The 23,407-nt window shown below is 45.7% G+C and overlaps 1 protein-coding gene across 1 annotated transcript in view; it reads right to left on the bottom strand.

Annotated features, from left to right (window-relative positions):
* The window catches only part of DRP2 (dystrophin related protein 2), a 406,196-nt gene that overhangs the window by 297,620 nt on the left and 85,169 nt on the right, over positions 1 to 23,407 (bottom strand). Inside the window, exon 4 of the mRNA XM_040405377.1 lies at positions 9,596 to 9,719. Coding sequence (XP_040261311.1) covers positions 9,596 to 9,719 — 124 coding nt within the window. The remainder of the gene's footprint in view (positions 1 to 9,595; positions 9,720 to 23,407) is intronic.

Below are 23,407 nucleotides of genomic sequence, written 5' to 3'. Positions count from 1 at the left end.
TGAAAACCATTTCAGGGGACTACCTCTTGAAGCTCATCAAGAGAATGCCAAGAGTGTGCAAAGCAGTAATCAAAGCAAAAGGTGGCTACTTTGAAGAACCTAGAATATGACATATTTTCAGTTGTTTCACACTTGTTTGTTATGTATATAATTCCACATGTGTTAATTCATAGTTTTGATGCCTTCAGTGTGAATCTGCAATTTTCATAGTCATGAAAATAAAGAAAACTCTTTGAATGAGAAGGTGTGTCCAAACTTTTGGTCTGTACTGTATATATACACTGAGCAAAGATATAAACGCAACACTTTTGGTTTTGCTCCTATTTTGCATGAGCTGAACTCAAAGATCTGAAACATTTTCTACATACACAAAAGACCCATTACTCTCAAATATTGTTCACAAATCTGTCTAAATCTGTGTTAGTGAGCACTTCTCCTTTGCTGAGATAATCCATCCCACCTCACAGGTGTGACATATCAAGGTGCTGATTAGACAGCATAATTATTGCACAGGCGTACCTTAGACTGCCCACAATAAAAGACCACTCTGAAATGTGCAGTTTGATCACACAGTACAATGCCACAGACGTCGCAACGTTTGAAGGAGCATGCAATTGGCATGCTGACTGCAGGAATGTCTACCAGAGCTGTTGCCCGTGCAATGAATGTTCATTTCTCTACCATAAGCCATCTCCAAAGGAGTTTCAGAGAATTTGGCAGTACATCCAACCGGCCTCACAACCGCAGAACACATGTAACCACACCAGCACAGGACCTTCACATCCAGCATGTTCACCTCCATGATCGTCTGAGACCAGCCACCCGGACAGCTGCAGCAACAATCGGTTTGCATAACCAAAGAATTTCTGCACAAACTGTCAGGAACCGTCTCAGGGAAGCTCATCTGCATGCTCTTCGTCCTCATTGGGGTCTGGACCTGACTGCAGTTCGTCGTCGTAACCGACTTGAGTGGGCAAATGCTCACATTCGTCATGGCGTCTGACACGGTTTTAATAGGGACCTGTGAAAAACATTATGGATCTTCCAAGTCTGAGGAAGATCAAGACAGAAGGCAACGGGATTGATGACGGACAAGATCTTGTAAGGCCCAATAAACTTAGGACCCAACTTCCAGGAGGGAACCTTCAGTTTGATATTCTTTGTAGACAACCACACCAGATCACCCACATTCAGGTCCGGACCAGGCACACGTCTCTTATCCGCCACACGCTTATATCTCTCACTCATCCTCTTCAGATTACCCTGAATCTTTTGCCAAATAAATGACAAAGACGAGGAAAATCTCTCCTCATCAGGTAAACCAGAAGACCCCTCTCCAGAGAATGTCCCAAACTGCGGATGAAACCCATATGCACCAAAAAATGGTGACTTATCAGAAGACTCCTGGCGTGACGGTTATTTAAAGAAAACTCAGCAAGGGACAAAAAAGAATACCAATCCTCCTGATTCTCCGCCACAAAACAGCGCAGATATGTCTCCAGATTCTGATTGACGCGTTCGTCTGACCATTCGACTGCGGGTGAAAAGCAGAAGAGAATGACAACCGAATCCCCAAGCAAGAACAGAAGGCCTTCCAGAATCTGGAAACAAATTGCATGCCCCTATTAGAAACGATGTCTGAAGGAATGCCATGCAATTTAACAATGTGATCAACAAACGCTTGCGCCAATGTCTTAGCATTGGGTAACCCAGGAAAGGGAATGAAACGCGCCATTTTTCTAAAACGGTCCACTACCACCAGAATCACAGTCTTCCCGGAGGAACAAGGCAGGTCCGTAATGAAGTCCATGGACAGATGCGTCCAAGGACGGGAAGGAATGGGTAACGGGAGGAGAGGACCCGATGCCCGTGAATGAGGGACCTTGGCACGAGTGCAGGTCTCGCAGGCTGCCACAAAACCCTCAACCGTCTTACGAAGAGCCGGCCACCAGAATCTCCGAGCAATGAGATCCACTGTGGCTCTACTCCCCGGGTGCCCAGCAAGGACAGTATCATGGTGCTCCTTAAAAACCTTGTGTCGTAAAGCGAGGCACAAACAACCTCCCAGGAGGACAAAGATCAGAAGCCTCTGCCTGGGTTGCCTGAACCTCTGCCTCCAAATCAGGATAAAGAGCAGAGATGACCACCCCTTCAGCCAAAATGGGACCCGGGTCTTCAAAGTTCCCCCCTCCCGGAAAACAACGTGACAGGGCATCTGCCTTCACATTTTTAACCCCAGGGCGGAACGTGACAACAAAATTAAACCTAGAAAAGAACAAAGACCATCTGGCCTGTCTCGGGTTCAGACGCTTGGCCGATTCCAAGTAGGCCAGATTCTTATGGTCGGTAAACACGGTAATAGGGTGTCTGGCTCCCTCTGACCAATGGCGCCATTCCTCAAAAGCTAATTTGATGGCCAACAACTCCCTATCTCCCACATAGTAATTTCTCTCTGCAGAGGAGAGTTTCTTTGAGAAAAAGGCACATGGTCGCCATTTGGCAGGAGAGGGACCCTGAGATAAGACCGCACCCACACCCACCTCAGAAGCGTCCACCTCAACAATAAAAGGTAGAGAGACATCAGGTGGTACCAAAATGGGAGCGGAAGCAAAACTCTCTTTGATACTAGAAAAGGCTTTAAGCGCATCTACCGACCACGAGGAAAAATCTACCCCCTTTTTAGTCATATCAGTGAGTGGCTTAACAACAGAGGAATAATTCAAAATTAACTTTCTGTAATAATTGGCAAAACCCAAAAACCGCATCAGCGCCTTCTAATTCTCAGGAAGCTCCCAATCAAGCACAGCGCGGACCTTCTCAGGGTCCATGCGAAAACCAGAAGCGGAGAGAAGAAAACCAAGAAATTTAATCTCCGGAACTGCAAACACACATTTTTCCAGTTTAGCGTAAAATTTATTCTCCCGCAGAATCAGCAAGACCTGACGTAGGTGGTCCCGATGAGTCTTGAAATCAGGAGAAAAAATCAAAATGTCATCTAGATACACCAGAACAAATTTCCCCATTAAATGATAAAAAATGCTGTTGACAAAATGTTGGAAGACAGCCGGAGCATTCATCAAACCAAAGGGCATAACCAAATTCTCGAAATGACCCTCAGGGGTATTGAAGGCCGTCTTCCATTCGTCCCCTTCCCTGACCCTGACTAGGTTGTATGCCCCTCTTAAATCCAACTTAGAAAAACTTTAGCCCCAATAATCTGGTTAAACAGGTCCGGGATCAGAGGAAGCGGATATGGGTCACGAATTGTGATACGGTTCAGCTCCCTGAAATCCAGACAAGGTCTTAAAGAACCATCTTTATTCTTAACAAAAAAAAAACAGCGGCAACAGGTGACTTCGAGGGTCGGATGTGTACCTTTCTCAGGCTCTCAGAGATATAAGTATGCATAGCGACTCTTTCAGGTTGGGAGAGATTGTATAAACTTGATTTTGGAAGCTTGGCGCCTGGGATGAGATTAATAGGGCAGTCGTACTCCCGGTGAGGGGGCAACTCCTGGACACCACTCTCGGAAAACACATCTGAAAATTCAGAGAGAAAATATGGTACAGTCTTGGTACAAACCTCTGAAAGAGACGCCGTGAGGCAATTCTCTCTGCAAAACTCACTCCAACCATTTATTTGCCTTGCTTGCCAATCAATGGTGGGGTTATGTTTAGTTAGCCAGGGTAGCCCCAACACTAGAGGAGTAGGTAATCCGCTTAGGACGAAACATGACATATCCTCAACATGAACGTCACCCACAGTAAAACGGATATTGTGAACTATGCCCTTTAACGATCTTTGAGAAAGTGGAGCGGAATCGATAGCAAAAACAGGTATATCCTTTTCCAAAGTGCATACCTGGAAACCATGCGTTATTGCAAATTGATTATCAATGAGATTGACAGCTGCTCCACTATCTACAAAAATCTCACAATGTTCTTGCTGTCTAGCGCCACCCTGGCAGGTAGGAGAAAACGGGAACTACAAGCAAACGGCAAACCTTCAATTTCCGCATCAACCTTGCCAATAGTAGCAAATGGAAAGTTTTTAGAGGGTTTTTTTCTTTTTCTTTTTTTTTTATTACCCTCAGAAAACTCCATGAATCTCCTAGAGGGGCAAACATTAGCCAAATGATTTATACCCCCACAACAGAAACAAACCCTCCTCTGAGAGCTGAATCCTCTACTATCAGAGGCAAGCAAACCCAGCTGCATGGCCTCCTCCTCAGAGGGGATTGAGAGAGACTGAGACCCCTGCGCACTGAATGAGACAGCCCCACTGTCCTTGGGCTGAATATGACAGGAAGGAATAGTCTCCTCTCTCTCTCTAAGATGCCTGTCAATACGAACAGTTAGAGACATGGCAGATTCTAACGAGGCTAGTCTCTCATGAAAAGCAAATGCATCTTTCAATCTTTCCGAAAGACCATGGCAAAATTGACTTCGGAGTGCAGCATCATTCCAACCAGTATCAGCTGCCCATCTCCGAAATTCAGAACAATATATCTCTGCGGACTGTTTACCCTGCCTGGCATAAAAGACGCAGTTTAGATTTAGCCAGAGCAATACGATCCGGGTCATCATATATCTGCCCCAGGGCTACAAAAAATTAATCCACCGATCGGAGGGGCCGTGCCCCCACCGGCAGCGAAAAGGCCCAAGACTGAGCGTTATCCCTGAGCAGCGAGATGATGATCCCCACCCTCTGCTCCTCATTACCAGAGGAATGGGGAAGTAGGCAAAAATGGAGTTTGCAAGCCTCTCTAAAGCGAACAAAATTCTCACTACCCCCGGAGAACGTATCCGGAAGCGAGATCTTAGGCTCAGAACAAACTTCATGAACGCCAGCAGAACCGGTCACCTGAAACTGAGACACAGTTTTACGGAGATCTGCTACCTCCAGCGAAAGACCTTGCATGCGGTCAATCAAGGCTGAAACTGGATCCATGCTTAAGACGGTTACGGCGGTTTATAATGTCACGGATGTTGTTGCAGATAGCTGGAACTTATGAATAAATGTCCGACTGGCTTGATCCCAAACTAAGGAGCATATAGGTGAGCCCTATAAAACCCTAAGAGCTCTCCCTGACTGCTATGCCCATGCAAGGGTCTCAATGGTAGACGATTGCATGCCCATGTACCTAAGACTGTGTGACACCTGAAAACCCTATAATAGTGAGGGGACACGACCACCGGCTCACTGCACTCAATACGGACGGAGTCAGGGTCACCTAGAATCAAGTCAGCAAGGAAACACAATACATGAAAAGATTTATCTGAGTAAACAGCTGCAGCAGCCTCCAGCAGTGAACACTTCATCCAGGAAGTAGTATAAACCGCAAAGTGAGGCAGTATGGGAGGGAATATAAAGGGAGACGATTAGTCTAAATAGGTGACACCTGGGAGAAGGAAAGGAGATGACAAAGTGAAACCAAAACAAAGAACATCATGCAAGAGGTAGAGAAGGACGTCTGCCACACCTTCTCACAGAACTGGCGGTGACAGATGCCTCGCACAAAAGAGCTCTCAGAAGACCTGTGATTAAAAATTATTGACTTGCATAAAGCTGGAAAGGGTTATAAAAGCATCTCCAAAAGCGTTGCTGTTCATCAGTCCACGGTAAGACAAATTGTCTATAAATGGAGAAAGTTCACCACTGCTGCTAATCTCCCTAGGAGTGGCTGTCCTGTAAAGATGACTGCAAGAGCACAGTGCAGACTGCTCAATGAGGTGAAGAAGAATATTAGAGTGTCAGCTAAAGACCTACAAAAGTCTCTGGCATATGCTAAAATCCCTGTTAGCGAATCTACGATACGTAAAACACTAAACAAGAATGGATTTCATGGGAGGATACCACAGAGGAAGCCACTGCTGTCCAATAAAAACATTGCTGTACATTTACAGTTTGCACAAGAGCACCTGGATGTTCCACAGCAGTACTGGCAAAACATTCTTCGGACAGATGAAACCAAAGTTGAGTTGTTTGGAAGAAACACACAACACTATGTGTGGAGAAAAAGAGGCACAGCACACCAACATCAAAACCTCATCCCAACTGTGAAGTATGGTGGGGGCATCATGGTTTGGGGCTGCCTTGCTGCGTCAGGGCCTGGACGCATTGCTATCATCAAACATTTTGCAGGAGAACTTAAGGCCATCTGTCCACCAGCTGAAGCTCAACAGAAGATGGGTTTTGCAACAGGACAACGACCCAAAGCATAGCAGTAAATCAACAACAGAATTGCTTAAACTGAAGAAAATACATCTTCTGGAGTGGCCCAGTCAGAGTCCTGACCTCAACACGATTGAGATGCTGTGGCATGACCTCAAGAAAGCGATTCACACCAGACATCCCAAGAATGATGCTGAACTGAAACAGTTCTGTAAAGAGGAATGGTCAAGAATTACTCCTGACCGTTGTGCACGTCTGATCTGCAACTACAGGAAACGTTTGGTTGAAGTTATTGCTGCCAAAAGAGCTTCAACCAGTTATTAAATCCAAGTGTTCACATAATTTTTCCACCTGCACTGTGAATGTTTACATGGTGTGTTCAATAAAAACATGGTCACATTTAATTCTTTGTGTGTTATTAGTTTAAGCAGACTGTGATTGTCTTTTGTTGTGACTTAGATGAAGATCAGATCACATTTTATGACCAATACTTTTTCTTGCAACTGTACATTAGTAAACGTGCTTTAAGTAGATATTTATAACATTGAGAGATCTTAACCCTCTGTGCTGACTTTACTATTAACTCATGCAAAAAAATGGAAGTGTCTATATAAATCTTTTTTTCTCTTTTATGCTAGAAAGTCCCGAACATAACTGAAAATACAGAATCCAGGATATATTAGATATATTTTCCCTTTGTACTAACTATGAGAAAGAAAGAATTTACCCATTCCCAACGACCTGTGCAAGATAACAAATATTATTATTTTTCCAATATTGATCCCCTGCCAGTTCATCTAGGCCTGTAGATAATAATTGTGCCAAAGGGGCATACAGCAAAGGGATCCCTTTATTCGCCGTACATGTACACTTTAAAATGTGGGTGCTATAGCCAATAGGTTTCTGTTGTTTCAAACAGCAGAGACCTGTGGCGACTGTATGCAATCAGTCCTATGGCTGATTGCATACATTTAACACTTTGATGCCGTGGTCAAATGTGACCATAGCATCTCAGCGTCTGTAACAGTGTTCCCACGCTGAGATTGGGGAACCTGTTACGGTACCGTGATAGCTAGCTGTGCCTTTGGTACTCTGGATCTTTGTCTATTTCTCTGACCTCCTGGTATTTGACTCTGCTTGTTGTGACCTTGCCTGCTGACTTTGTCTCTGACATTAGCTCCTGGTTTCACTTTGCTGTGTACTTGTATCAGATTTTGGATCCTGATCTGGTACTGGTTTTGCCTGTCTGGTTTAGGCCCCAGCACTTAGCTAAGAAGGGACTGTTGTCCAGTTGTGGGCTGTCCCTTAGGATGGATCATACAAGTAGGTAGTGACAGTGGTGTGGGTGGAGCACAGGGCTGCGCTGTTCCCTACCATTTCATGACATATATTTATCATGTTTAATCTGCTTTCTTAAAGGTGTTTTCTGCGATTTTAATATTGATGACCTAACCTCAGGATAGGTCATTAATAACAGATTGGCCGGGGTCCAACACCCGGCACCCCCAGCTTCAGGTGTCCCTCTCTTACTTTTCAAAGACAGACTCTCAAAATTAGCATCCATGTTTCTTTTGCACAGTAGACATCACAGTCTTGTCAGTCGAGATCATAGTCTCTTTAATTGGCCTTCTGGCCCTTTTTTAAGCTCCTACATAGTAAATGTCTTACAAACACAGCTTCATGTGCCATTTTGTGCCCAATGCATACCTTCACGATATGTAATATGTTGTGGGGTGGTATACTGTACGTTAGCTGGACCCCTCTAGTCTTTATTTCAGGTAAACTAAAGGCGGGTTTACACGCTGCAATGTATAGCCAATTATTGGGACAATTGGCTGTTCATTCAGTGAAGGAGACCTCTGCATTTACATGCACCGATCTTCTTCACAGCTATTGTGATCGCTGTACCTCATACAGCTGCACTGTTTCTGGGCAGCAGATCGATGTTTAGACAGCACAATCTACTGCCCAGAAATGATAATTGATGTGCCTGCACAAAGCGCTTTGCTTGTTTGTCGGGTGATCGCCGACACATTTACATGGGCAGATTGTTGGTTACAAGCATTTGCAGGAACGTTCATTCCCGATAATCTGCCTGATATTTGGGCCATGTAAATCCATCTTAACAGTTCGGCGTTTGGCCAAGGAACCAGTCATAAGGCCATTTCTTCAAAGTGTCGCAAGATCTGTTTTTCAACAGGACAAGGCCAGACTGTACTTTGATCTTGCTACTGCGAGCAGCCTGCGTGGCCTAAACGTGCTACTGTGACCTGCAGTGTCTCCAGACTTGTCTCCAATCAAGCACATCTGGAACATCATTGGTCAGCAACAGCAAAGGGAGCTGCCCGCAGAGGATCTTGATGATTTGTGTTCCCAGGTGCATTCAGTGTGGCAGAACATTCCTCCGAAACCATTAATACCCTCAATGGTAGCCTGCCAAGGTGTGTAAGTGCACATATTTCTGTGTGTTTCACTCATACCTGATACTGAATAAATCAAGACGTTTCCATTTTTTTATTATTTGCATATTATTAACATATCTTCTGATCCTGTGATTTCCATAACTCCATGACTTTCCGTCTTGGTGTTGTAATTTTAATGTACAGGAGTGCACTTTTAGGACTTCTGTGAAATCTGATGTAGTTTTAGGTCAAATGTATGCAGAAATATAGAAAATTCTGAAGGGTTCACAAACTTTCAAGCATCATTGTACCTACTGAAAGCAAGCAGAGACAGGGAACAGAGGCACGGCTGCGATAAGACAGGGCCCTGAAGCATGTCTGGGCCTGTCAATACAGGAGAAGGGGGGAGTGGCCATAACTGAAGGGTGCTGACAAACTGGTGCTCCGAGGGCTCTGGATGACATCTTGGTGCTCAAAGAAGGTAATTTACATATGAATAAAAACAGACTTTTCTCAAACCAGGGCAATATAGAGGCATCAATAAGGTATTGTTTTACTCAGCATGATCAACTCTACCAGGCAGTATGCATGGTGTAAAAGGGTTAATCATGCTGACAGATAGGGGTTCTCAGGGAATGACATAAAATGGCCTCCAACAACCTGTTCTGTGAGAATGTGAGCAGCACTTGCCTAAGGGTGTGAGGGGGTGGGGCCACACTACATACTACGCTCTGGCTCTTGCATATACTACATATTGCTGCTTTTTCCTGTCAGTGTGCTCAGCCATGATGGCATATCATAGGCAGGATCACATCATTACCATCTATTGTAGAGCAGTATAGTGTATAGTGAGGTCATGCCCCCTCACACACCTAGGCAGCTCTGCAATTAGTGGTATTCAGTCCTGCTCACATTGTAGGACAGGTTGCTGGAGGCCATTTTAAATAATTCCCGGATTACCTCTTTAAGTTAGAAATTAAATTAGCAGGATATTACTGAAAAATATTATAGGTACCAACCTTTGGCTAATGTAGGTGTGTCCTCTTCTATTTCTTGAAAAGGATGCTGTGTGAGGAAGGCTTGAGCAGATTCAAGTACAGAATATATATAAGGACCTCGAGACTTGACCTCTTCCATAAAGAGCTGCGGTTAGGGTGAAATTATAGTTAAGAAAAGAACAAAACAGAAACCAAAAGTTCTAAATACTCAGCATCCTAGCACTTCAAAATTAACAAAGTCCAAGTCATTCTGTGATTCACTGATATCACAGAGTTTGTCACTAGTTTTGACCATGCTAAACTGCTGACAGCAGCATACCTTTTTGCAGAGCTTTTATTGTCAGGAGCATCCAACCAGAAAGCCTGCCATTCAAAACCTTAAGCATGCAATCTAAGCTATACATAGCTCATCGTGGTCTTGCACAGTACTATCAAATCTGCAAAGCAGCAAATAGGTAAAACAGTGGGGCAAAAATACTAATCCTGTAACTTTCTTCCTCATGTTTGCTGTGTCCCCAACATGGCTTGCTACTTGCAAACGGGACTGCTTATAGCTTGCTTTTAATATGGCTGTCTTCTTGCCACTCTTCCATAAAGGCCAGGTTTGTGGAGTACACAACTAACTAAGAGTCCTGATTTACACTTGGCCACAACTTTATCCCTGGCCTGTCTGGTGTGTTCCTTGGTTTTCATGATGCTGTTTGATCATTAATGTTCTCTAACAAACCTTTGAGGCCTTCACAGAAAAGCTGTAGTTATACTGAGAATAAATTACACACAGGCGGACTCTATTTACTAATTAGTTGAATTATGAAGGCAATTGGTCACACTGGATTTTATTTAGGGTTATCAGAGTACAGGGGGATAAATACAAATGCACACCACACTTTTCAGTTTTTTATTTTTTTAAAATTTTGGAAACCATGCATGATTTTCTTTTCTCTTCACACATACTTGCTACTTTGTGTTAGTCCATTACATAAAATCCCAATAAAATATGTTTAAAGAAGACCAGTCACCAAAAAATGCAATGCACTCTGACAGCACCATGTTATAGAGCAGGAAAGACTGAGTAGATTGATATATAGTTTTGTGGGGAAAGATTAAGTAAAACCTGTGATATATACATTTATATCTCTGCTTTATTCACTTCCTATGAAGAGCTATCAGTACAGGAGGGAGGTGTTATCAGGGATTGATAACATTAAAGGGAGTCTGTCACCTACCTGACCGGTTTCAAACAGGTGACATTGTTTAGTGGGGCACAAAGACATGACACAGATGTTACCCGTGGTTAGTTCTTCTGATGCTTTAAATCGCCCAAAAAGTCTTTTTTATCATATGCTAATGAGCGGTCGTAAGTGCCCAGGGGCGGAGAGTTTTCTGAAAGTGCCCAAGTTCCTCCGCTTAACTCGCGCCTAACTCCACCCCTCAGTAAGCTCAAGCCAGCCCTGTGGCTCTGACATCATATTTCCCTATAGGCTGTTCGCGCATCACTGCCGAGCCCGGGCATGCGCAGTGTTCTGCCCACTGTGGGCAGAGGGACAGGGATATGGAGTGCGCATGCACCAGTTACTGGTGTGAAATTGGCGCATGCGCACTGCATATCTCTGTGCCTCTGACCACAGTGGGCAAAACAGTAGCTTGATGAAGGGGTACGTAACCCCGAAACGCGTATAGCAAGAGCGGATGACATCCTTTTATTAAGAAGACGCTGTACAGCAGATTAATGCGAAAAATTCCATAGGAACAACTTTGGAAATATTCGTATGTACGGAGGTTGGTACCGCCTCCAGAATACAATATATTCAAATTAAACAAATTGACCGAAATACAGGTCACGTGAGACTTCCTTAGGCTCCGATCACGTGAGACACTCTTAACACGTGGGACGCTGAACAGAGACTGGAAGAACTCCACTGAACAACGCAGCAACAGCGCTCAAGGAAAACTGCAGGCACATGCGCGCCATCGGGCAGAAAAATAGGGGTGAGTGAACTGACGTGTAGTGGGACGCCATTACAGTCAGATACACAAAAGAGTGAACAACAAGCAGTAAGTATCAACAATATACTGCATATAACAAAACCCCTGATCTGTGAATACTACCCTAACATTGCTATACTGTGACTTTTAACCTACGAAAGACACTTATACAGCACAAAGAGTGCTATACAATACCTGCATCTTATCAATTGCACCTTATAGACCGCATTCACTAGTGTGGAAATTTTTTAAAGGAACTTTTTAAGGGATTTTATGGAGAATATAAGATGCTCTATTTGATTATATATTGACTTATAGGAATGCTGTAGATTTAGAATTTATGAATTTTTAAGATATACATTGTCTTATATGATAGAATATTGTAATTGAATGATATGCAATTGAATCTTAAATAATAAATGTGTTGTACCCAACGTGTAGCAACAGATATTTGAGTGCCCACTATACAATACCAATTAGAATATATAACAGGTTGGCCTGTCTTAAACAGTTTAGTCCAGGGGACCGGGTTCTAGTCCTAGTGCCCACAGTGGAGAGCAAATTCCTGGCAAAATGGCAAGGACACTATGAGATAGTTGAGAGGGTGGGTGAAGTTATCTATGGGGTACATCAGCCAGGTAGGAGAAAGCCCTATCAGATTTATCATATCAACTTGCTTAAGCCATGGAAAGATAGGGACCCTCCTGAATCCCATTGTCTGATGACCCAACCAGACGCCACTATAGAGAATGAGAAGATTGCAGAAGCCCTGTCCCGCTCCCAAAAAAAAATATGCAAACTCCTGTTGCAGCAGAATAGGGACTTGTTTACAGAAACACCAGGGTTAACCAATGTCGTGGAACATGAGATTCTCACGGAGCCTCATGCAAGAGTAAATTTAAAACCGTATAGGATTCCCCAGGCCAGTAGGGAGGTAGTTTCCAAGGAGGTACAGAGAATGTTAAAGCTGGAGGTGCTTGAGGAATCTAAAAGTGGGTGGTCCAGTCCCATAGTGCTAGTCCCAAAGCCCAATGGAGAGTGGCGATTCTGTAACGACTACCACAAATTAAACGAGGTATCCAAGGTAGATGCATATCCCATGCCCCGGGTGGATGAGCTTATTGAGAGACTAGGGCCAGCTCGCTACATAACTACCCTAGATCTTACCAAGGGGTATTGGCAAATTCTTTTATCGAAAGAATCTAGAGAAAAGACAGCGTTTTCCACACCAGAAGGGTCCTTCCAGTACATAAGGATGTCATTTGGTTTGCATGGGGCCCCTGCCACTTTTCCGAGGGCTATGTACCAGATCATAAGCCCACACAGGGAATATGCGGCAACCTACGTGGATGACATAGTGATCTTCAGTCATGATTGGGAGAGTCACCTCAGTAAAAATTAAGCCTCCTAGATGCGCTAATAAAGGCCGGCTTCACTATAAATCCAAGTAAGTGTGCCATGGGGTTGGAAGAGGCCAGGTACTTGGGGTACATCGTGGGAAGAGGGATGATAAAACCCTAAGTAAATAAGGTGGAACCTATCCAAGAATGTCCCCACCCACTTACAAAGAAACAGGTTAAGGCATTTCTTGGTGTGACGGACTGAACCGTCACTGGGGCTGCTGGAGAAGCCTGAGGGCTAACCTCCTTCCTATGGACTATGGACCTAGAACTATGGAGATCCCCCCCTCAGTCACTTGGGGTTATAAGGAACTATTAACCCTGATTTATGTGTAGAGTATTATAGGCCATGTTATGTTTTATTAGTTCGGTAGAGGAATCTACCAACCACCGACCACCTCCCCCGGCTCATTATTCTACAAAGGGAAGAGTGTGTAGCTTCTGCCTGTGAGTGATTACGTTATCCCATTGTGTTGATTAATTGTATCACATGTGTGTGTTTTCTGCCTGTAAACTGCTTGTGATTGGTTTATGTAAGAAACTGTCTCAGTCTTCCACAGAGTCCCCCATGGGAGTGTCCCTTGCTTGAAGACCTGCATAAAAGGCTGACATGTTGCCCCATTAAAGTGTCCTGTTCTACCCTTCATGAAGTCTGGGCTCATGTTTGGGGGATTGGAGAACTACACTCTGGGGATTGCTATAATCATTATTGTAACAAACCTAGCCACTTCAGTATATCAAAGACTGGGTTCATGTGTCAATTTTACACTGTACAAGACTGAGAGCATTCCTATGCTAGTTTCACAAACAGATGTGTATGCCACACATCCCCTCCCCCCCTCAGCTGAGGGAATAGCATGGCAGGTTAAGTTTTCCACAGAGTCCCCTAGGGGAAAACCTCCGGAATGCCATTATGGAAACCCCTTGCATGTGGAAACTCCTGGAATGCCATTATGGAAACCCCGTGCATGGGGACTTGTATATAAACATTTACATTTCAATAAAAGGGTGGTTAACTCCTAGACTGTGTGTCGGCCAGTTCTTGGGACAAAGGGATTATACTCATGCTACCCATATCTTGTATGCTGGATAGGACTACCAGCGGAGACACCGTGGATTATACTATTACTCCGCTACAATTATACTCTCCAGAGTATAATCCCTAGCTCTTGTAAGAGCTGTTCCTGTTCCTGTTTCGCTCTCTTGGCTAAGGAGAGGTTCACCCACTAGAACCTGGAAGCCTTGTCGTAGGTGCAGCGTGGGTAGAAGACTGCGAGATCCCAACCAAGCTGCGGTGGTTCGTGGGGTCGGCAGTGCTTACGGTGTCAAGTGGAGTGCTTGGAGTCTTCGGGAAGCACTAGGAGCATCCATCAACGGAGGTACCCAGTCGGGGTGCCAGGAGATCTGTTACACTCGGTAATGTGGGATATTATTGGAGATTTGTCCCCAATTTCGCTGAAATAGCAGTACCCCTGACTGACTTTACAAAGGGAGGAAAGTCTGCCATGATCAAGCGGTCCCCCAAGGCTGAAGAAACCTTCCAGAAGCTTAAGTCGGCCCTCTGTAGACAGCCAGTCTTGGTAGCTCCTGACTTCTCCCGGGAGTTTATCATTCAGACAGATGCATTAGAGGTGGGCCTAGGGGCAGTGATGTCTCAGGTCATAAATGGGGAGGAACATCCTGTGTATCTCAGCAGAAAGCTGTCCCCAGCAGAGCAGAATTATTCTGTAATTGAGAGAGTATGCTAGGTCATTAAGTGAGCGCTTGATTACCTCCGAAACTACATCCTTGGGGGGAAATTTAAGCTGGTATCGGATCATGCCCCTTTGAAATGGCTAAGGGAGAAAAAGGGTAACAATGCCCGTATCACCCGCTGGTTTCTGGCTCTACAGATTTTAGGTTTTCTGTGGAGCATTGGCAAGGCAAGTTGCAAGGGAATGCAGGTGCCCTGTCTAGAGTACACTGCATGCTTGCTTAAGTTGCACAGACCCCCGACTTTAGGCAGAGAGGGGGGGGGGTATGTAGGAAGGCACAAGGGACTATCGTTGATGTTAGATACGTGTCACCGAGGTTCCTGGCCTCGGTGAAGTAGGAGCCAGTATTTCAGGTGTCAGTGGCAGTAGGTGGTTGACACTTTGTTATTTAGTATAGCTGTGAATAGCTGATCCGGGACGGCTCTTACTAGAAGTAGTTATAGTGCTGGGTGGGTGACTACTCCCCACGTTCCAGGCCAGGTTTTGACTGGCCTACAAAAGTCAGCCAGCAGTGTCAGGTGGGGGTAATTACCACTATGATTGTGGAGCTCTGTGGAGGGCTGTGTGGGATCAGAGTCTGAGTTGGAGTTGCAGTGCCTGAAAGACTGAGGACAAAGCGAGGTCCACATACACCCTGTGGGGTTACAGCACTGTGCAAAACAATACCTGTGTTGTGCTACAGATACAGGACTTTATTGTTTCTTTAACGACGGCTGGAGCAAGCCGGTCACTGTCGTTTACTACCTTACTGTTTTGTCAAGAACAGGGATGCTCAACCTGTGGCCCTCCAGCTGTTGTAAAACTAAAATTCCCATCATGCCCTCCTGTTGGCTGATAGCTGTAGGCTATCTGGGCATGCTGAGAGTTGTAGTTTTGCAACAGCTGGAGGGCCACTGGTTGGTCATCCCTAGTCAAGAATAAAAGACAACCGTTGCTTTGCTTTCACAGCTAAAAGGCTGCTGCTGTGTTCTTATCTGAAGGCTAATATTGGGGAAGATCCCTACTCTCTCTCTCTCTCTATATATTTATATACACTGCTCAAAAAAATGAAGGGAACACAAAAATAACACATCCTAGATCTGAGTTAATTAAATATTCTTCTGAAATACTTTGTTCTTTACATAGTTGAATGTGCTGACAACAAAATCACACAAAAATAAAAAAAAATGGAAATCAAATTTTTCAACCCATGGAGGTCTGGATTTGGAGTCAAACTCAAAATTAAAGTGGAAAAACACACTACAGGCTGATCCAACTTTGATGTAATGTCCTTAAAACAAGTCAAAATGAGGCTCAGTAGTGTGTGTGGCCTCCACGTGCCTGTATGACCTCCCTACAACGCCTGTGCATGCTCCTGATGAGGTGGCGGATGGTCTCCTGAGGGATCTCCTCCCAGACCTGGAATAAAGCATCTGCCAACTCCTGGACAGTCTGTGGTGCAAAGTGACGTTGGTGGATAGAGCGAGACATGATGTCCCAGATGTGCTCAATTGGATTCAGGTCTGGGGAACGGGCGGGCCAGTCCATAGCATCAATGCCTTCGTCTTGCAGGAACTGCTGACACACTCCAGCCACATGAGGTCTAGCATTGTCTAGCATTAGGAGGAACCCAGGGCCAACCGCACTAGCATATGGTCTCACAAGGGGTCTGAGGATCTCATCTCGGTACCTAACGGCAGTCAGGCTACCTCTGGCGAGCACATGGAGGGCTGTGCGGCCCTCCAAAGAAATGCCACCCCACACCATTACTGACCCAATGCTGGAGGATGTTGCAGGCAGCAGAACGTTCTCCACGGCGTCTCCAGACTCTGTCACATGTGCTCAGTGTGAACCTGCTTTCATCTGTGAAGAGCACAGGGCGCCAGTGGCGAATTTGCCAATCTTGGTGTTCTCTGGCAAATGCCAAACGTCCTGCACGGTGTTGGGCTGTAAGCTCAACCCCCACCTGTGGACGTCGGGCCCTCATATCACCCTCATGGAGTCTGTTTCTGACCGTTTGAGCAGACACATGCACATTTGTGGCCTGCTGGAGGTCATTTTGCAGGGCTCTGGCAGTGCTCCTCCTGTTCCTCCTTGCACAAAGGCGGAGGTAGCAGTCCTGCTGCTGGGTTGTTGCCCTCCTACGGCCTCCTCCACGTCTCCTGATGTACTGGCCTGTCTCCTGGTAGCGCCTCCATGCTCTGGACACTACGCTGACAGACACAGCAAACCTTCTTGCCACAGCTCACATTGATGTGCCATCCTGGATAAGCTGCACTACCTGAGCCACTTGTGTGGGTTGTAGACTCCGTCTCATGCTACCACTAGAGTAAAAGCACCGCCAGCATTCAAAAGTGACCAAAACATCAGCCAGGAAGCATTGGAACTGAGAAGTGGTCTGTGGTCACCATCTGCAGAACCATTCCTTTATTGGGGGTGTCTTGCTAATTGCCTATAATTTCCACCTGTTGTCTATCCCATTTGCAAAACAGCATGTGAAATTGATTGTCACTCAGTGTTGCTTCTTAAGTGGACAGTTTGATTTCACAGAAGTGTGATTGACTTGGAGTTACATTGTGTTGTTTAAGTGTTCCCTTTATTTTTTTGAGCAGTGTATATATATATATATATATATATATATATATATTGTAGGAGAGTACCTGGGGTGGTGGTAAACGGGAGGTACGTGCCACCGGGGGTCCTGGCCCCGGTGGAGTAAGAGCCGGAAAAGTGCATTTTGCAGCGGTTACGCTGTTAACAGCGGATCCGGACCGGCTCTTATTGGGAGCAGGCAGATATGCGGGCGGGTGCCTGTCTTCCCACGGTCCAGGCCAGGTTTTGCAGGGAAGGGTTAAAACCCGACCAGCACAAGGGTGTGGTGCACAGTGTGGAGCTTCTGGGTTCTCTGGCTGTGAGAGTAAGGAGTGGAGGTGAGCTGGGCTGTGTGCTGAGGCCTGTAAAGGAGTGGGCAGGGACCCGTAGCTGAATCCAGGAGGGATCCGTGTCCTGTGGCTAGAAGCAGGACCCATGGACTTACTTCACCAAGGAGAAAAGGTGACATTACTCCTGGCTTTAAATAGACTTTGCTTTATGTGACTGAAACAGGCCTCAAGTAGCCTGCAGCAGGGACTTGCTGTGTTTGAACTATTATTTTTGCTGTGTGTGACCACCCTCCCTATGAACTGCACCGTCTTTCACAAATATGCACCGTGTGAATAAACAAAGCATTGTGTTTTACACCAAGACCGGTCTGTGTTGCCTCTATACTGCACTCGCTACCACTGCCTACCAGAGCGGATCCCCACAATATATATATATATATATATATATATATATATATATATATTGTGACACAGTGAGGGGGTTGTGTCTGGCAAGGCAGGTATTTTCCTACCAAGTGAGGTCAAAAACCGGAACGAAGTTTTAGTGCCGGACCGGGTTTTGGCAGCACCTGGCTGTCCTTAAAGGGGTTGTCCGAGTTATGAAAAAAAAAAATATAGTACTGAAAATCTGATGGGCAGCAATATATACAGTAACTAAGCTAAGCAAGTTTTATGCCAAAATATATATATATTTCCTCATTTCCCTGGTTCTCTTCTGGCCTTTTGTTTACATGCAATAACAACAACCTCTGCCCCTCCCCCTGCTCTGCTAAGAGCTGCCCTGAGTGACATGTCTGAGACTCAGCAGCATGTTGTATGTGTAGGACTACAAGTCCCAGCTGTATAATGACACTGCTAAGGGAGTGGATACAAGAGCTGCCCTGAGTGACATGTCTGCCTGCTGGGAGACTCAGCAGCATGTTGTATGTGTAGGACTACAAGTCTCAGCTGTATAATGACACTGCTAAGGGGGTGGATACAATAGCTGCCCTGAGTGCTGGGTGAATCAACAGCAACTTGTAAGTGTAGAACTACAAGTCCCACCTGTATAATGACACTGCTAATACTCACATGATCTTCCCCCTACCTTCTTGTGCAATGTCCTCTCTAGTCTGTCAGCTCCTGTGACCAGAATTGTCACTGCCTGCAGCTACCCAGTCTGTACAGCTAAAGGGGTTAAGAATCCTAGGAGAGAGCAGACAGCTCGGTAGTGGAGGTGGGCGTGGCCAGCACAGTGACGTCTCTTTTTAGAGGCTTGTGCAACGAACTTTATCAGAGCAGGAAGAGACGCTGACATTACAGGTCATGTGACCCTTAGTCAAATCTGATAAACCAGGCACTGCAGATAAAGTGAGTTAATTGTAAAGTTCTTATATTTTCCTAGTTAGAAAGAACAAAAAAATAACTTGGACAACCCCTTTAACCACCTCCGGACCGCTGTACGCAGATTTGCGTTCCGGAGGTGGCAGCGCTGCGCACAATCACGCATATACGCGTCATCTCGCGAGACGCGAGATTTCGCTCCAAGCCGGCCCGCGCATGCGCATCGCGGGCCGGCAAAATTCAAAGAAGAAGTTCGTCACCAGCCTGCCAGCAACGATCATTGGCTGGCAGGCTGGCGATTTTTAAAAAATCCAATCAAAAGTCATATAACAGATCATATTAGTAAATATGATCTGTTATATGGCTTCTCTGCTCCTCTGCTGGTCCTTTTCATCAGTTGGATCCAGCAGAGAAGCAGACTGAACTGTAAGTACACCAAACACTTCACTGTAGCCCCTGATCACCCCCCTGCACCCCAATTAACCCTTTGATCACCCCTTTGATCGCCCCTGTCAATCACCAGTGAAAGGAAAAAAAGTGATCAGTGTAAACTGTCACTTTTTTTTTCCCACTAGTATTGGCTGTTAGGTTTTAGGGATAGTTTAGGCCCCTTGGTTAGGTAGTTAGCGTCAGTTAGCGCCCACCCCACCGCACCGCAGTCACTTTTATTCGCTGAATAGCGTATCGCTAATCAGCATTTGTACTTTTATAGTATCTGTAAGTGATCAAAACTGATCACGGTCAGATCTATAATAGTATTAGTGTCACTTTAGTTCGTCCTCCACCCAAAACGCAGTGTTTGCCCGATCAGGCCTGATCGGTCGCCCACACGTGCGTTCACCCACGCCCGCCCCACCGCAGTGACAAAAAATATATATTTTTTGATCACTGCACATTCATTTTACACGCACTGCGGCGATAAAAAAATCAGTTTTGATATTTTTTATCAACCGCAGCGGCCTCCGGTACTTCGCTAGCCTCCCCTTTGTAAGACAGGCTTGCTTTTTTTCTTGGGTAGTCTCAGGGAATACCCCTAAATTTAGTAGTCCAAATTGTCAAACAGGGGGTATTCTTCTGAAGAGGCCTACAGGATTCTGACCCAGTCGGATGAGGAATGGGAACCCTCATCTGACGAATCTAGCGGGTCAGAATATGAACCTGTAGAAAGCAGTGGCTCTCTGACCCAAAGTTCGGACGAGGAGGTGGAGGTCCCTGATAGCACCAGGCGTACCAAGCCCCGTGTCGCTAGACCACAGGTTGTGCAGGATCCGTTTCAAGAGCAGCAGAGTGGGGCTGTCGCTGCCGGATCACGTGGTGAGGCATACACCAGCAGCGCAGCCCTCCCTGGACCTAGTACCAGCACTGCCGTACAACATGGTGACGTGGCGAGCACCAGAAGGGCAGTTGAAGCTGGTACGGTGGCACGTGCACTAGTTACCCCGTCGCAGCCACCGCACAGACAGGCCCGTAGAGCCCCTAGAATCCCTGAGGTGCTGGCAAACCCTGATTGGCAGTCACCAACTTCAGCCGCACCTGTAGTTCCCCCTTTCACCGCCCAGTCTGGAGTTCGGGTTGAGACGGCTCAAATCGGTTCGGCCCTGGGATTTTTTGAGCTGTTCTTGACTGCGGAGCTCTTGGACTTAGTCGTGGCAGAGACCAACCAGTATGCCACACAATTTATATCCGCCAACCCGGGAAGCTTTTATGCCCAGCCTTTCCGGTGGAAACCAGTCCAAGTTTCCGAACTTAAAATTTTTTTGGGCCTTCTCCTCAACATGGGCCTGACAAAAAAGCATGAATTGCGGTCATATTGGTCAACGCACCCGATTCATCACATGCCCATGTTCTCTGCTGCTATGTCCAGGGCACGATTTGAGGCCATCCTCCGTTTCCTGCATTTTAGCGACAACACCACCTCCCGTCCCAGAGGCCACCCAGCTTTTGACCGGCTCCACAAAATTCGGCCCCTCATAGACCATTTCAACCAGAAATTTGCAGATTTGTATACCCCCGAGCAAAACATCTGCGTAGACGAGTCCCTAATACATTTTACCGGGCGCCTTGGCTTCAAACAGTACATCCCAAGCAAGCGTGCCCGGTATGGGGTCAAATTGTATAAGCTCTGTGAAAGGGCCACAGGCTATACCCACAAATTTCGGATCTATGAGGGAAAAGATCAGACCCTGGAGCTGGTCGGTTGCCCTGACTACCTGGGGAGCAGTGGGAAGACAGTCTGGGACTTGGTGTCACCCTTATTCGGCAAGGGGTACCATCTTTATGTGGACAATTTTTACACAAGTGTGGCCCTCTTTAGGCATTTGTTTCTAGAACGGATTTGCGCCTGTGGCACCGCGCGAACTAGTCGCGTGGGCTTTCCCCAACGGCTTGTAACCACCCGTCTTGCAAGGGGGGAGAGGGCTGCCTTGTGTAACGAAGAACTGCTCGCGGTGAAATGGAGAGACAAGCGTGACGTTTACATGCTCTCCTCCATTCACGCAGACACGACAATCCAAATTGAGCGAGCAACCCGTGTCATTGAAAAGCCCCTCTGTGTCCACGACTATAATGCGCTCATGGGAGGGGTGGACTTCAATGACCAGATGTTGTCTCCGTATTTAGTTTCCCGCAGAACCAGACGCTGGTATAAGAAGGTGTCTGTATATTTAATTCAATTGGCGCTGTACAATAGTTTTGTTCTCTACAGTAAGGCTGGGAGAACACGATCTTTCCTCAAATTCCAGGAAGAGATCATCGAGAACCTCCTTTACCCAGGAGGTTCCGTGGCCCCATCCACCAGTGTAGTTAGCCGTCTACACGAGCGACATTTCCCCAGTGTCGTTCCTGGTACCTCAACCCAACCGTCACCCCGAAAAAGATGTCGTGTCTGTAGCAGGAGTGGAATAAGGCGTGACACCCGCTATTTCTGTCCTGACTGTCCTGACCACCCTGCCCTATGCTTTGGTGAGTGTTTCCGGAAGTACCACACACAGGTACACCTAGCATAGGGATTGCATCTCACAGGACAGGCACACAGGGCTATTAGGGCCCTTTTACTCTCAGCTGCTGCAAACCTCTCCTTTCACCTGGGATAAAGTGCATAACGTACTTCGCCACATCTTTGGGCGATTTGCGCTTTGCACATTGTCCCATGGGGAAGGAGAGGTTTGTTCTATAAAGGTAAAAAAAACGAAACAAAAAAAAAATTACCGGTAAGTAAAAAAGTTAAAAAAGTTAAAAAAAGTTAATATGTTCTGTTCTAAAGTTAATAAAGTTATTGCTTTGCGGCCTGGTTTTTTCTTTTTTGTTTTGTTTTTTTTACCTTTCAGGTGGACCAACCGATCGACTAGCTGCAGCACTGATGTGCATTCGGACAGAAGCATTGCGCTGCTGTCAGATTACACGCAAGTCGGTGTATGCGGCCCTGCAAGACGAGATTTCTCCTCTGCAGTAAAAGATATGTTTGCCGAGGCATATGAGCTGAGGAGGTGGCGGTGTTCATATACTTTGGCAAACACTTTGTATATATAAAAAAAAAAATCTCCGCAATGATTTATTCATCCACATCGATTGATGTGAATGGAGAAATCTGGTTTGCCAGGGCATACGAGCTGAAGTGGGTATGGATGTTGGGCGGAGCTCCTATGTCCTGGCAGACGCCTTTCCCCTCCTTTTTCTTTTTTTGGCAGAGATTTTTTCATCCACATTGATCGATGCGAATGAAGAAATCTGTGCCGTTCATTTTTTTCTTTCAGCCCAGAGGCTGAACGGAAAAAAAAAATCTCATTACCCGTATGCTCAATATAAGGAGAATAGCAGAAACTCCTAATGCTGGGCATACATGTAATGATTGCGGAGACCCTCAAATGCCAGGGCAGTACAAACACCCCACAAATAACACCATTTTGGAAAGAAGACACCCCAAGGTATTCGCTGAGGGGCATATTGAGTCCATGAAAGATTGAAATTTTTGTCCCAAGTTAGCGGAAAGGGAGACTTTGTGAGAACAAAATCAAAAAAATCAATTTCCGCTAACTTGTGCCCAAATTTTTTTTTTTCAATGAACTCGCCATGCCCCTCATTGAATACCTTGGGGTGTCTTCTTTCCAAAATGGGGTCACATGTGGGGTATTTATACTGCCCTGGCATTTTAGGGGCCCCAAAGCGTGAGAAGAAGTCTGGTATCCAAATGTCTAAAAATGCCCTCCTAAAAGGAATTTGGGCCCCTTTGCCCACCTAGGCTGCAAAAAAGTGTCACACATCTGGTATCTCTGTATTCAGGAGAAGTTGAGGAATGTGTTTTGGGGTGTCTTTTTACATATACCCATGCTGGGTGAGATAAATATCTTGGTCAAATGCCAACTTTGTATAAAAAAATGGGAAAAGTTGTCTTTTGCCAAGATATTCCTCTCACCCAGCATGGGTATATGTAAAATGACACCACAAAACACATTCCCCACCTTCTCCTGAGTACGGAGATACCAGATGTGTGACACTTTTTTGCAGCCTAGG

Source organism: Bufo bufo, chromosome 8 (assembly GCF_905171765.1).
Source record: "Bufo bufo chromosome 8, aBufBuf1.1, whole genome shotgun sequence".
Taxonomy (NCBI): Eukaryota; Metazoa; Chordata; class Amphibia; order Anura; family Bufonidae; genus Bufo; species Bufo bufo.
Note: the sequence above shows the minus strand (reverse complement) of the source record. Positions and strands in the feature narration are given on the sequence as shown.